This window comes from Dromiciops gliroides, chromosome 1, assembly GCF_019393635.1.
Source record: "Dromiciops gliroides isolate mDroGli1 chromosome 1, mDroGli1.pri, whole genome shotgun sequence".
NCBI lineage: Eukaryota > Metazoa > Chordata > Mammalia > Microbiotheria > Microbiotheriidae > Dromiciops > Dromiciops gliroides.
This window is the reverse complement of record NC_057861.1, coordinates 430,649,196-430,664,002: the sequence shown is the minus strand read 5'-3', so window position 1 is coordinate 430,664,002 and position 14,807 is coordinate 430,649,196. Positions and strand designations below refer to the sequence as shown.

Below are 14,807 nucleotides of genomic sequence, written 5' to 3'. Positions count from 1 at the left end.
CAATACAAATTAAAACACATTTCATTTTCAGGGGAAGCAATCATTTAAGGCATAGAATACATTGTAGCAAAACCAGAGGATCTTCTGTCTTCTGAGTTTCTACCTTCCTGAATTTAGTTGCTCAGCTCCTGGTTTTTTAGTCAATAAATTCTATCTTTAGTGGGGTGCATTGCTATAGTATGTCCTCTCTTTTCTACCTCCCCTAGAAGCAACAAGTTCAACATCATTGCTAGTGTCTGCTTGTATGCCACATATGATGTTTCCTGAATCTTTGTGTAAGGAAACAGATCCTGTGATCAACATTTATACTCAAATAAGCCAGTCATCAAATATCTATACCTAAATGGGCCTTTGAAAAGTTAGTGATTTAGCAACACCATTCAATGTCCAAACAAACTGTTCAGCACAAAATAGTACAATTCACTAAGGGTAGGACACCTTTAAGTTCTATTTACCTGCTTCAATTCAATTATTCTTCCTTGTGCTTTTGTCTTTATTCCCTTATATAATGTGATCACTTATTTGTATAACTTTAATAGTACTGAGTCAGAATTGTTAGTAAGTGATAAAAAGAGGATGAAACATCATTCTATTGTCTAAAGTCTTTTTTTTCCTTCAAAGGCAGAGATCTTTTCTCCTTCAGCCATTCCCATTTAACTTGTAATACATTGTTGAGATTTTCATTCTTCAGCTTTTGATCTTTGTTAAGTAGGAGCAGCTCAGTCAACTTGGAGAGTTTAGGCTAGAAGGCTTTACCTGGAGATATGTATATGTGTGTGCACATGTATGTGTGTGTGTTTGTGCATGTACATATATACAGGTGTGTGTATATATGAATGTATATGCATATACACACCTTTAGAAATATTCAAGATCCATAACATGAAAATCTATCACCATGGAAACAGATATTATGCCAAAGTTGAGTCAAGCCAAAAACACTGTGAACTTTCATTAAAACATTGATAAAATAATTACTATTTTTTTTCAAAATAGAAAACTCTTTTGAAACATCTATCACTTTTGTTGATTTGTAGCTCCTCGTCAGTATCATAAGTTGGAACCTTTTACCCAGTCAGAGGTGTCACTTTCCCTGCCTTGAAGAAATCCAATGTTTTCAAAGATCCCATTTACCATTCTTTATTGCACTCCAACATCATAAAGTTATGCTTTACAGCAGCATAAAGAAGTTATAAAATTAGCATTCTTGTAAACAATCTTCCATGCTCCCTGGATGAAGCAATCTGTGATTTGTACTGATCTTTAAAATGGGATTTGAGATCACATTGCACATCATTTCCAACTAAAAACAACAACTGCCAAGTGCTTGCATAGGTGGGAGATGTTAGGTAGCAAGTCGACATGTAAAAATAAGAAAAAAATACTTCATCTACTGAAGTATTAAAGATTATGAGATAAGGTACCAAACTGGTGTGACCCCCATTATACAAACAAGTCTCTTTTTTTCCTAATGGAAGACAAAATGATCAGTCTCTTGATATAACTTTTTAAATAGTTAAATCAAGAATGTTTGAGAAAGTAGAGAATTGAAATATCATGAGATTCATCTATCAACTTGACTTCCAACGACATCATTTCCCCCACCAATTCCATGTGTAATAGAACATTGGTGGATGTGGTTCTTTTAAGAAAAAAGGAATAGATTTCACTAGTTGGGGTTCTTTACTAAGTAAAGAAGTCCTTTATGCTCACAGGTAGTATTAATTCAGAAACAGCAACATTTTTTTAGAATTTACCATTTATGGTGGCCAAATGAAGAATTGTTCTGTGGGAAAGAGAACCTTTTATGAATCCTTACACATTCCAAGGCAAGAATTTGATTTAGCTTAAGGTATAGTTCTCTTAGGTGATATAGACCTCTCCAGATAGTCTGGCCTCACAGACACAGCCTGCTGGGAAGTTCCATTTTTAAACCAACTCATCCCTCTCCCTCCCACTACAGCTTGCCATCATCTGAAGCTATAACCAACAGTGTTTATTTACTACTGGATGGTCAGGAGTGTTACCAGTCTCTGGGCAAGAGACCATGTGCAAAACTGGATTATACAAAACACCAGGCAGTTAGAAAGCATCCTGTGGTGAAATATTGCCTAGGTTGGTGGTTTTATTAAAGAGGGGCAGATCTCTCAGCCAGGAGCCCCCAGCCCCTCCCAGACACAAGCAGCGAAGGCTGTTTCAGTGGCATCCTTTACACAGAGAATTTATACTTAGCAGGTTGCCAGTGGCAGGAAGCAAAACTTGGGGCCTTGGGAAGGGCAAAGGAAAACCTGAGCCCCTGAGCTAGGCTCTCAAGGACTAAATTGGGTGTGGTCAAAACCCTCAGGAATGAAATAACGCTTCTGATTCTGAATGAAACAGTCAGCTGAAGGCCAGGAGTGTTAATCTCTTTTGCCCACTATCATTCTCGAAGACCAGGGATCCCCAACCCCCTTTCTTTTGTCTCCATTCATTCATTACTGCTCTTTTACTACCATTTCCTTCCTGCCCTCCTCCACATTTTTCTCTCTTTTTCTCTCTCTCTGTCTCTGTTTTTATGGCTATCTCCATGTTTCTGCTTTTCTCTCTCTCTCATACACACACACACACACACACACACACACACACACACACACACACACACACACACACACACACACCACTGCTACCCTGATGATTGAACCCAAGACAACAGACTGGTTTCTTCACCTTGAAGAAACTCTAGTCCCTAGAGAGGCCATGCTGACCCCCCCCCCCCCCCCAGTCCTGAATCTGGCACAGGTAGAGTCAGTCTCCAGTCTTCTTCAGAGGAATCAATCTGTTGTCCCTCCTAATTAATCAATCTCTTTGCTCCCATGTAAATCTCCTTTGGTTTATGCTCCAGGCTAGAAACTAGAAAGCTTAAAGAAAGTGTATTGACAATGAATTGTCCTAAATAATATGCCCCAAATATGAAGGTCAAGAAAACCAAGGTTAATAAATTTTTGGCCCCTGAATCTGAATGGGCATCACACCAGAAGCCCCTCCTTGGACACCAAACACCACTTACTCATACGCAAAACCAAAACCCACAATTCTCCATGTCACATACTGAAAATGATTTTATTTTATCCATTTACATTTAACTTGATATAAAGTTGTCCGGAAAAGTCAAATAATATGCTTTATATTAGCTCAAACATTTATTAAGAAAACCAAATTCAATAAATTAGCACAGACAATAAGTTAAAACATATCACAAATTGACCAGTATGTAACAAGAATGCTTTATCTACACAAAACATCCTATTTCACATTGTTTGTTCATTCTTAGAAATAGCTTCTGTTCTCTGGGGTTGGATTTGACCAGCACATGCAGAAAAAGCTGATTGTGTTTCTCTGTACAAAGTTGCAGGGTTGGAGATGTCCATGTGCAGGCACCCAGCCTGGTCATGGACCTGCTCCCTCAGCAGGGGCCAGTGGCCTTAGCCTAGGTGCAGTGGGGACAACAGCAACAGCAAACAAAACAACCAAGAGGGACAGACAGACTGGCAAAGAACAAAGATAGAAAAGTCAAAGAAAACCAACGGAAAGCCAAACCTGAAAGACCCAGAAAAGGGATGTGGCTTTTGCTTTTACAAAAGGAAATATTACTTGGACTTTTTTTTTAATTCTTCCTTATAAATACTTATCAAAATGGGTGAGATCACCTCTCCTGTTTGCATCATATTACTTTCTTAGTCTGCTCCAGCCTCCTAGCCAAGTGGCAATTTCCTGTTAAGAAACTTCCTATTTATACTTCCACATTGTTGTGCTCTAAAAGAAAGAGAGAGAGAGAGAGAGAGAGAGAGAGAGAGAGAGAGAGAGAGAGAGAGAGAGAGAAAGAGAGAGAGAGAGAGAGAAAGAAAGAAAGAAAGAAAGAAAGAAAGAAAGAAAGAAAGAAAGAAAGGAAGGAAGGAAGGAAGGAAGGAAGGAAGGAAGGAAGAAAGAAAGAAAGAAAGAAAGAAAGAAAGGAAGGAAGAAAGGAAGAAAGGAAGGAAGAAAGGAAGAAAGAAAGAAAAGACAAAAAAACAATATTCCGCAGCAAGCCAAAGAAATGGCTGGGTAGGTAGTTGGGTGGAAAGGTGGGGTAGCAGGTGAATAGAGAGAAGAAGAAGAAGAAAACAGAAAAAAATAAATTAGATCAATTAGGCCCTTAGATGAGGCAGCCGGTAGCAGACACTTGTCCTCCTTTAAGACAAAAGTCCCTAATATTGTGTTGTCCCTTGATCATGTCCTTGTGTGACTTAGGTGTTTTGTGTGTGTGTGTGTTTGTGTTTGTGTGTGTGTGTGTGTGTATTTCTGCCCACAAACCAGTCCATTGGTGTCTGATTTCAGATCCTGAGTCGACTCCCTGGTAAGTAAAATGGCGGGAATAATGCGTTTCGCGGGGTGCTAGGAGAAGGGTAGGGGGAGGTGAGTTGAGGCAGGGAAGAGAAAAAAAGGAAACGAAGGAGAACGTGGAGGGCAATGAAGAGGGAACTTTGGGAGAATGATGAAAAGGCAAAGGGGATGGAGGTAGGAAAACAGAAAGAGTGATGCTTGACAGTGAGGATAAGAAATGTAGACGGTGATAATATTCCTTCAAGAAGAGAAGGCGTAACTGAAAAACGGAGTTGGAGAGGGAAATGTGACAAAGGGTTTGAAAAGCTTATGGGAAAAAGTAGTTGCTCAAGAGCGGGTGAACATTCTGGAGTGGAGAAAGGACAGAGTGATTTGATTTGGAGGGTCAAGTGTAGGAGGGAAGACGGTGAAGATAAAGCAACTGATTTTGGAGGTGGGGGCGTGAAGAGGGAGTAAGGGAGTTAGAAGTCAGGGAGTAAGAATGAGAAGTTAGGGAGAGAGATGAGCTTATGGAAGAGGAGGACGAGGAGGCCTCGTGAGCAGAGGGGACTGGAGAGCGAAGGATAAGCAAAGGAAGGGGGAAAGGAGAGTCGGGGGACTTGGGGAGCAGAGTCTGGAGAGGGAATTGGCGGGGAGAGGGGATTAGGAGGAAGGTGCAGGTGGGGGAGGCCAGAGGAATGGAAAGAAGATGGGCGAGGTGCTGAAGGGCCATGGGGAAAGGAAGGAGAACAGGGTGGAGATTGGGGCCCGGGGTGCCGGGAGAGGGAGCATTAGGTGAAGCTCATGGACACTGTGTGCTCTAGTGCTTTGCGGCGAAGGGACGCGATGCTCGTGCCCCGCCACACGTCGCTGCTGTCCGGGGAGCTGCAGAGCTGGGGCGAGCCCGTGACATTGCTCGGGCCGGGTAAGGAGGCGGGCACCATACCGGGAAAGGCGGGCTGGTAGAGGTGAGACTGCAGCCCGGCGCCGTTGGAACCCGCCAGGCTGTTGGACAGGCCCATAGAGTTGGGCGGGGGCCCGGCCGCCAAGCTGCACTGGGACAGGGACTGCGCCATGGCCTGCTGCCTGCCCAGCGCGGGCGGCAGCGGCAGCTGCGACACGCCCGGCATAGCAGCCGCTGCCCAGCGGGTGTCATTGGCGTGGAAGGAGCACAGGCTGTCCCCCATGGCGGCGGCGGCGGCGGCGGCGGCCGAGGGGAACTGCGGCAGGCCCGGAGTGGGCAGCAGCGTCCCGGGAGCCCGGAAAACGTTCGTCGTCTTCTTGCGCTTTTTCCACTTGGCGCGACGGTTCTGGAACCAGACCTGCAAGGGGGCCGGGTGGGGGAAGGGTGGGAGAGTGATCCGGATAGGGGAAGACATATGCACACCGGGAGAGGGAAGGAAGACGGACGGGTAGACACAGAGACAGAGGCCAAAGTTAGCGAGGCCGCCAACAGTGCGAGAAGAGACACAGACAGACAGACAGACGGGCTCCCAAAAGCCTATTTCAGGGAGACCGGGTGAGTGGCAGTCATGGGAGTAAGGGTCGGTCAGTCAATAAACATTTATACAGGTCTCTATATGTGCCAAGCAGCTTGCTAAGCGCTGAGGGTACAAAGAAAGGCAAAAGGGCATTTAACCCCAAAACCAAAAAACACCCAGAGTCCCACAGAACATAATTTCTGATTCTCTCTCCCTTATTTTTACTCCCCCACCCCCATTCGGATTGCAATATTGACGCTATACTTACACAGTGTCAAGGTTCTCTACAGTACACGACCCCACATTATCCATACAGTCATGTTTCTGTTAGTACTAATCCTGTTAATATTCCGTGAGTAAAATAAATACAGACCCCAATACCCTAACCAATGGGCATGGGTGTACTGGCTTTATATATCATATATGTTCTATGCACAAAGTATATCTATCATGCCCTAGAAAATACATACTTGAAGGGAGGAGCCCTGCTTTGTATAGGTCTAGATAGAAAAAAGAGAACACATTGTACAAAACGTGCCTATTCCTTCGTTGTATATATTGAAAACCATATGCAAACCTATGTATTTCCCATTGTAATGTTTCTAACACAATAGAGGGTTATAGCTATACATTTCTAACACAATGTAAAATTGAGGTTATACATAATTTAACATTTTCAGAAAACTCAGAAATTTAAAATCTGAAAGGAAAAAAAAAGATACCGTGGGTAACAATGGCCAGATTCAAAAGACAAAAGAAAAACCCTTATAGTCTAACTGTGGAGTGAACGGATGGATAGGTTAATGCAAGGTTTGGTGTGGGAAAGTAAGTGCCATTGATTCACATTATTGTTTGTCTAACGACTGTGACCTCTAGTGTCCCCAAGTTGCCCCAATAATGTTTCATGCCACTGCCCCAAGCTTTTCCACCTAGTCTACCTGTGTCTGCAGATACTTCCATGGCACCTGTTCTAAGTGTCCTCTAGAGTCTTGTAATCTATTTTCAGAGCCTCTGAACTGATTTGCCTTCAGGTACCTACTCTTTCCTTGAGCTAGGTAGGGGTTGCAAAAGCTAAGCCTATCTTCAGTTCCCTAAAGTCCCTCCTTTGTAATCGGATGAAAGTAAATTCTTCCTTCCAATGCTGCAAACGAAAGAAGGTCGTGATCCAGTCCTACACTAGTTGTCAATGTGTAATTCTGCTTTGACATACCTCTTTCTTTCTCAATGAAAAACATTTGGTTAGTGAAAATAATACCCCAAACAAAAGTGGAGGACTTTTGTTTTATGTATTATTATTAGTGGCTCCTGTAATTTTAGCGTGTATTACTTATATTCATGTACAGCTGCCAAAGTCACTAAAATGGCACGAGGATCCCGTAGGGAATCATCACAATGCTAATTATCATCTCTGTATTTTAGGATATTTATTTTGGGTTTACTGACTAGGTTTTCATTTCTTTAATCCAAAGGTCAACTGATGCTTGGGAGACTTTTGGTTATGCATACATGACATCTCGACACTTTTAACCTTGTCGGAATGAAACATTATATGGGATAAAGTTGTAGGATTGAATGAGTTTAATATAGAATTTAGGAGACATAATTTGACAATTGTATTCATAGGGGTCTACCCTCACCCACTTATGAATCACCCTCCTGTCGTTATTCTACCTGAAGTAGGTAACATGGACACAGGGCCACCAGAACACCCCTAATCTACCTGTAAACATGTCCTGAAGTTACAGTACTGAATTGTTTTGCAAACTGAAGTTCTTCACTCTCTCATAAAATTCGAACAAGGGATGAACATTTCAGAAAACTGCCTTTTGGTTGGTGTCTGCTCTCATTTCTGTCCCATGTACTATGATGAGTGTTTACCCTCCTAATCTTTTCTCATTGGAGAGGGTCCTTTTCTTCCGCGCTGCAGTCCCGATAGTTGGCGGCGTGACGGATTAATGAAGCTGCAGAAACTTGGATAGTGAGAAGGATCAATGTGGCCGGACTAGAATTGAGCTGTCTGTGTGGCCTGTTACTCAGAGTAAGCAGGTTAAAGGGGAAGCCGGGGGGACTAAAGGGTTCCTTCTCAGGGACTTGCAGCAGGCCTGGAAACCCCTAGCGTTTCATTCACTCCAGAGTACATGACAACTGGGTAGGATCCTTCCGACCTAGTTCCCCAAGGTCGACTTCCAAACCGTAACAAACCGGTGCAAAACATTTGGCTCTGGGAATTGAATTCTAACCCCAACTTGGGGGAGGCGGAGGGAAGGGGAAGGAGAGAGAGAGAGAGAAAGAGACAAGGATGAACTGATGTTTGGTTTCAAGGTGATTGCATCTCCCTCTCGGTGCATGTACACACACTCACACTACGCAAATATATGGCCCTAGTCCGCACAGTTCTTCCGAGAATACCTAAGGACAAGATGAATTCCTCACGCTCTACAAATTCGTCTTGGCCTCGACTTGAGGATCCCGGAATATTTTTAAAAGTCCAAAAGCTGGGGGAGGGAAGGAAAATTTACAGTGATGGGTTCTGATTCGAAATCTGTAGTGGTTTGTCACTACCACCTATGCAGATCACCAAATAAGATCAGCCACTAGCAAAACGAACGGCTGTTAAGGAACTAAATATTACATAAATAATCTAAAAATCGTGTTCAATTATGTTTTAGGGTTAACAGTTAAATGGCGGCTGAAAGATCTTTTATGGTTTCATGGCTTACTGAGGTTGGAAAGAATCTTCATCAGATTTGATCATCTCAGTTCAAAGCTATGGCGCATATGTTTTAAAAAATATGAATGTTTCCAGTTGAAAACTAGTGCATGACATATTAAAATGCAGAGAAAACCTGAGGGAGATTTTGACAATGCACAGATGACAACTCCAGAAAATATATTAACCGTAAGCATTGGCCAACTTTGTACTCTGTTGGAAATGCAACTATTCCTTGAAAATGCTTAATACAACAGTGAGGGTCTAATGGAGGTTGGAATCTAAAAATCTATTTTCATGATATCTGCTGTTACAGTAATATAGACATACTGTAAATGTATTTTAAAATATATAGCCCGTTTAATTCCCTAGCTATAAATGGCTCAGAAATAGATGGGGGGGGGGAGAATATTACTTTTTTTTTCCAGAAGCGAAAGCTTTATGAAGATCTCATTGGAATCCAGCAAATGATTAATGTGAAGATTTGGTAGGAAATCTGGAGAGCTGTATTAAAGCTCAGATCTCAGGTTCATTTCGATCAGCCAGCCGTGAACTCTGGGCCGAATTCATTACACTTTAATAGTGCTGGGAGAGGAAGAAAATGCAATTTCTCATTCCATTAGAAAACTAGAAAATACTCTCAGCTTGTCCCCTATTAAGATGTGGCAGGTGACAGGGGCCATTCTGGGGGACACGGTCAATGGAATTACAGCACATTATTTTGGTTCGTATAAAATATTGAAAGGCAAGCCTGACTGTGCAGAAGTTATTTCACTGATTTGGTTTTTATGTAAATAAAATATTGAAAGTTAATTAATCCGTGCTAGAGACTAATGATTATGCTTATTATATTGCATTTGATCGCGTAATTTGCATGATTCTCGCATTGCTGCTTAATAAGCCATTCCAGGTTATAAATAATTCTGAAATTGGTTTCTAATAATGGCATGCTATAAAAGGAATGGTTTTATTACACCAGCCTGAAAAGGGGAGAGATATCAGACATGGAATTGGTCTCCATATGAGTAGAAGTCTATTTAATAATTGCCTAGAAGTGTAATATAAATTAAATGTAGGTTGAAATAGAGTATTCGAGACAATTTGCTCTGGAATCAGCAGCATTTTAAAACATATACAATGGCAATAAATTAAGTGTTTAGATCATTCTTTAATCAGTGTGGTGGCCCACATACTGAAAGAACACTAGCAATCTGTTAACTATAAAGAAAACTATAAAGTACTCATCATATAAGAACATAAACCAATTACTATTTAATTTGAATTTGGTCAAGGAGCAATGGTACAGTGAATTGTGAAGTAAATACATTTCACATAAATTATTTCTGCATTACATTACATAATGTTAATCATTTTGAAGTGTTAATTAAGAAGGTTATGTTGATCTGATTACTTTTTAAACTACAGAACATTATTTTTAAAAAATATTGAAATTGCCACTCTATTAAATTGTTTTTATCATCAGTCTCAAGCTATTATCTTTGGTTTAAGATTATGCTGAGGCAATTAAAGTACTTTGTCTCTTTCTTCCTACGTACTTCTTTTGTGTACTTTTGGAAAATAACTGTTTCCATTACATATTTTATATTTTATTTCCCTTATAACTTTCCTAATATAGAAATCGCTGTCATTAACCTTTGGAAGACCCAATAAAGTTTAATAGACCTCGTTTTCTTTTTTCATAAAGTCACTTGTCCAATTACATTTTATTTGTGATTCTAATCTCTATTTTAATTTAGACTAATCTTCAATGTGGCTAGGTTAAGCAAAAGTATCTTACTTTTAAAAACAAAAATGAATATACAGTTACTGTTTCTCTTAAGGGAAAATAACCGCCATACTTTCTCATTGTAAAACGTCAAGGTAACGATTTGGCTGATTATTGTTATCTTCATAATATGGAAATATTAAAATTGTTTTTGTAAATGCTCATTCTTCGATTTAGGAAGACGTCTGGTGTAAAAATTTTAAATCGCATTAGTAATGTCACTACGCAGTAAAATTAAAGGGCTTTCAGTGTGCAATTTCAATGAGGATAGGTTCAGGCCTGTGAGAGTTTCGAAGGTAAATTACTTAGATTTATTGGAGTGAGAAAAAAATGTTCACTATGTTGTGTCCTTTATATACTCTCTTATTGTGTCCACTTCAGGCTTCTGACGACATTCATTTCCTGCATATTAGAACATCCAATGTAGCCAATTTTTTTAAAACCCCATATGTTAATAGGTGTATATATGTATATATGGACACATATACATACATACATACACACATAAGGTATATCGATAACTGTCTTTATCCTCCCTCTTCTATTACTAGAAAATATCCACATCTGAAACAACCGAGACTTTTAAAAATTAAATTTCTCAAAGCAGCTGACCTTGGTTTAACAAACCATTTAGATTGTTTGAAAAATGCCTGGATGATTTGATGCCTACTACCCCAATTTACCCTGAGGAAGACGCCCCGGCTTAGTGCCGATTTTCAGCACCCTGGAGAGCTCGCGAGTGAGATCCAGGGAGTTGAGTTTGAACTTAAATTCCAGGATATTCGTGACTGGGCATGGGGACTAGCGGTGCTTTGGGGTTAGAAATTTATTAGGCTTTGATTTTATTTCAAACATTTCATAAATCTTATAAACATAATCTCCTACGTTATTTATGCTTTCCCGTTAGCCTGGTGGTCAGTAGTGATCTCCACTGACAATATTTCCAAAAGTGAACGTTATTTCTTAACCACCCACACGCTACCGCCAAGACCCTTCGGATCTCTGGTCACTTACAAAATGCTGTTGTTCAAAAGGGAGAATGAGTGTTGACGAAATAAAACTAAGGCCTTTAAGGTGGGTCTGGAGGTTCGTTTTCCAGTTGTCACCATGATCCCTGTAGACTATCAAAGTTAAAAATCGATGGGGGAAAAAAAGCTGGGTCTGCGTTTGCTTATGTACTTGTGTAGTTCACTAAGGAGTAATATACAAGCCATGCAAGTCGGGGTATGATTTCTTGACAAGGAGTTAATTCTGGGCCAAGTATTTTTCTTTTCCTCTGTATATTTATGCATGTTTAATATATTTATTGTCGCATCAGTCTAAAAACACACAGAGAGGAACAAACCTTTTATATTTTCTGTGGGGAAGTGGGGGAGATGTAGGTATATAATTTGGAGCTAAAGTAAGACTTTGCCAACTGACTTAGCTTGAAGGAAAATATCTGGATTTTTCTGTCCGCAGGTGAGAGATGAAACTGACTTCGGAAAGACCCTCACTTCTGTCTTCAGACATTAAAGTTTCACGTGTGTGTTTTGGACTCACAAAGGGCCGAGGGCAGGGTGTGAGTGAACTCCTGCTTTTGTGCATATTGGGAAGCTAAGGTGACTCTAAGCCTCTGAGCCTCACGGAGTACATGAGGAAAGAATCCGATCTAGAATCCTGGAGGCGGTTTTAGCTAGCAACTCAGGGAGGAGGGAGGAGTAGAAGAGACAAGAGACCGCCTTTCTCTAATTTCTGCCCCCTTTGACTTTCCCATTAGGAAAAGGCAGTGCAATCCCTAAGGCCCCACATACCTGTACTCGAGACTCGGTGAGGCCGATTCGCAGGGCCAGCTCCTCCCTCATGAAGATGTCCGGGTAGTGAGTCTTAGCGAAGCTCCTCTCCAGCTCGTTGAGCTGCGCTGGGGTGAAACGAGTGCGGTGGCGCTTCTGTTTCTGCTGCCCTTGCTGCTGTCCAGCCTGACTGGGGTTTTGCCCGCCCTGTGGCCCCGGCTGTTTGTCCGGGTCCTTGGCGCTGACCGCCAGTGAGGCCGTGTTAGAGCCCACCGTGGTGATGTCCTCTCCGGGGAGAAGTGTTGCTCCTTCTACCGTGTCCGAGTTGGGGGCCAGATCTCCCGGGTGACCCCCCGGGTCGGAGCCTCCCACGCCCAGCCGACACTTCACCGCCTCCCGGTGTCCCAAAAGCTCGGCGGCATCTTTCATACCTGAGGAGGTAAAGGAAATGGCATCACTACCTTCCCCGAGAGGCCGAGAAAGGGGCCTTTCTCCGTGTCTCACCCCAGTTAGAGCAACCCCTTGTCCTCTCCGCCCATCAAGGCCTGACTGCTACCAGCATCAACTCCAGCTGGCCCATCAAAGTTCTCAACATCTTCGCCTCGTTAGCTCACGATCTGGAAACCCAAGCTGGATTAATACCTCACGTCCTCTTCCCCACTCTCTAGATCTATCTCCCGTGATAAACAGCACATACCTCCGTCTCTCCTGTAATAAAATACACTCCCATTCCCGGCAATAAAACATGTCCCAGGCCCCTTTGATAAACCGCATCCCCAGTGCAACAGTAAACCAAACACTCCATCGCTCTTCCCACCTGCATTTCCAAAGAGCAGCAAACTCTCCCCCACGGCCAATACACTTCTCACCTTCTGACGAAAATCTCCAAACCTTTCCATCCCGAGAACAAATTGAGACCGCAGCCCCAACCTCAACCCCAACTAACCCTATCTCCTCCCAGATACGCAAATGGTTTGGAAGTTGGAACCACATTCAACAAAGCCTAAGTAATAATGAAAAGTATAGTAAAAAGCCAGGAAGGAACCCTCCAACGAGTGAGTAAAACAGCTGAAGTTGACAAGACTTGTAGAACAGTGAATCAAACTTAAAAAAAAAATTAACTTTTCTCTTCAGTGAAAAGAGAGGCAGGAATCTCGTAGTCATCAGGACCTTGCAGCCCCTTCCAGAAAATGGAAGAGCCTGTGAACGTAAATTTTGTCTTTTCTTTTCCAAAGGCATAGATTAAACAAATCTGCCTCCATTTCATCGTCTTCTCCTTCCTGCCAGATATTTGACAAACCTAACCTTATTTTTTAAGGTTGGGAGGGGAGGAGAGAGATAGGGGGAGAGCGAGAGAGCGAGAGAGCGAGAGAGCGAGAGAGAGAGAGAGAGAGAGAGAGAGAGAGAGAGAGAGAGAGAGAGAGAGAAAGAGAACTCAAATTAAAACAAACAGAAAAGAAGGGAAAAGCCCCAAATTATCGGTGGTGTAGATCTCCCCTTCCTCAAAAAGAAAAAAATGAAAAGAAAAAGAAGAAAAAGGAAAAAGGGGAAAAAGCAAAAGTAGCAACATTGTCCAACTCCTTTTTTGAATCTACATATTCCATAGATTTTTTTTTAAAGACGATGTTAAATCAAATTAAACTTTAATGCAGCACAATTACTTTTAAAGAAATTAGCCCATTTAGGGCGCATTAAGGTAAAATAAGGAACAAATTGACAATTTCCTGCCCTGGCTTCTCCTGGTTGCCGGGGCGAGAGGAACACACTCACCTAGCCTGGCGTCCAGGAGGTCGGCGTGAGATAGCATCGCGCACCGCTCCAGGGCGAAAGCTGTTCCCCCCCAAATTTTAGCGGCTTTAAGTTATTTAAAATAGATATAAGATATAAGCTATAAGATATAGATATATATAGATCACCTAAATGAAAGAAAATTCGGTTTGTGGTTAAAAAGGGGGCTTCTTGCATTATAATGTCCTTTAGAGAGACGGGGAGGTGCTTAACAGTTGAATGAACCCGTGAGCAGCTCTGCGAGGGGACCAATCAGGAGGGCAGCCTGCAAATGTCAGAGCCCGGAGAGTCCCCCACTCCGCCCGCCCGCCCGCCCGCAGCCCGGAGCGCCGGCGGCGGCGGCGGCGGCGGCGGCGGCGGCAGCAGCAGCAGCAGCAACACTGACGAACAACAGCAACTCAGCAGCTGCAATTGCAGAGACATCGGCATCATCTCAGGGCTGCCGACCTGGGCTTTTTATCTTTTTTTTTCTTCCCAACATGTTCTCTGATTCCATCTTTTTTTCCCCTCGCACTTTCCCTCCAAGATCCCCCCCGCCCTGCCGATATCCCTGCTCCTTTTTTTCCCCTTTTCTTTATCCCCCCTCCTTTTTTAAAAGTGGGGGTGGGGGTGGGGAGGAAAGATCAGGAGATCCTGTCGGGAATGACCCTTCAATGACTTGACAAACCCAACCTAATAAACTGGAGGAGATTCTGGGTACCGCGGCTTTTGGGGCGGGGGTTGGGGGGGGACTTTGGGGCGCCAGGAGCCTGAGTCCAAATGCACTTTTTGGACCGGATCTTGGAGAGGTGGGGAGGTTGGAGGGAAAATACTCAGAGTTCCCCAGAGGCTAGAGCCGCAACTTTTCCTTGCTCAATCCCTAGGCTGTGCCTGAGGTCAAGACTCCGAGTTCTGGAGAGAAAGGTGGCGAGAATGCGCCTCTTTTCCCCCAG

The 14,807-nt window shown here is 42.7% G+C and overlaps 1 protein-coding gene across 1 annotated transcript; it reads right to left on the bottom strand.

The window, feature by feature from the left end:
• Window positions 1–3,992: 3,992 nt before the first annotated feature.
• On the bottom strand, window positions 3,993–14,003 carry LOC122735954 (orthopedia homeobox). The gene is made up of 3 exons (XM_043977867.1): window positions 13,858–14,003; window positions 12,109–12,518; window positions 3,993–5,660 (listed from the first exon to the last, which is right to left on the bottom strand). The coding sequence occupies exons 1-3, from the start codon at window positions 13,892–13,894 to the stop codon at window positions 5,130–5,132; spliced, it is 978 nt and encodes a 325-aa protein (XP_043833802.1). The 5' UTR covers window positions 13,895–14,003; the 3' UTR covers window positions 3,993–5,129.
• Window positions 14,004–14,807: the final 804 nt, after the last annotated feature.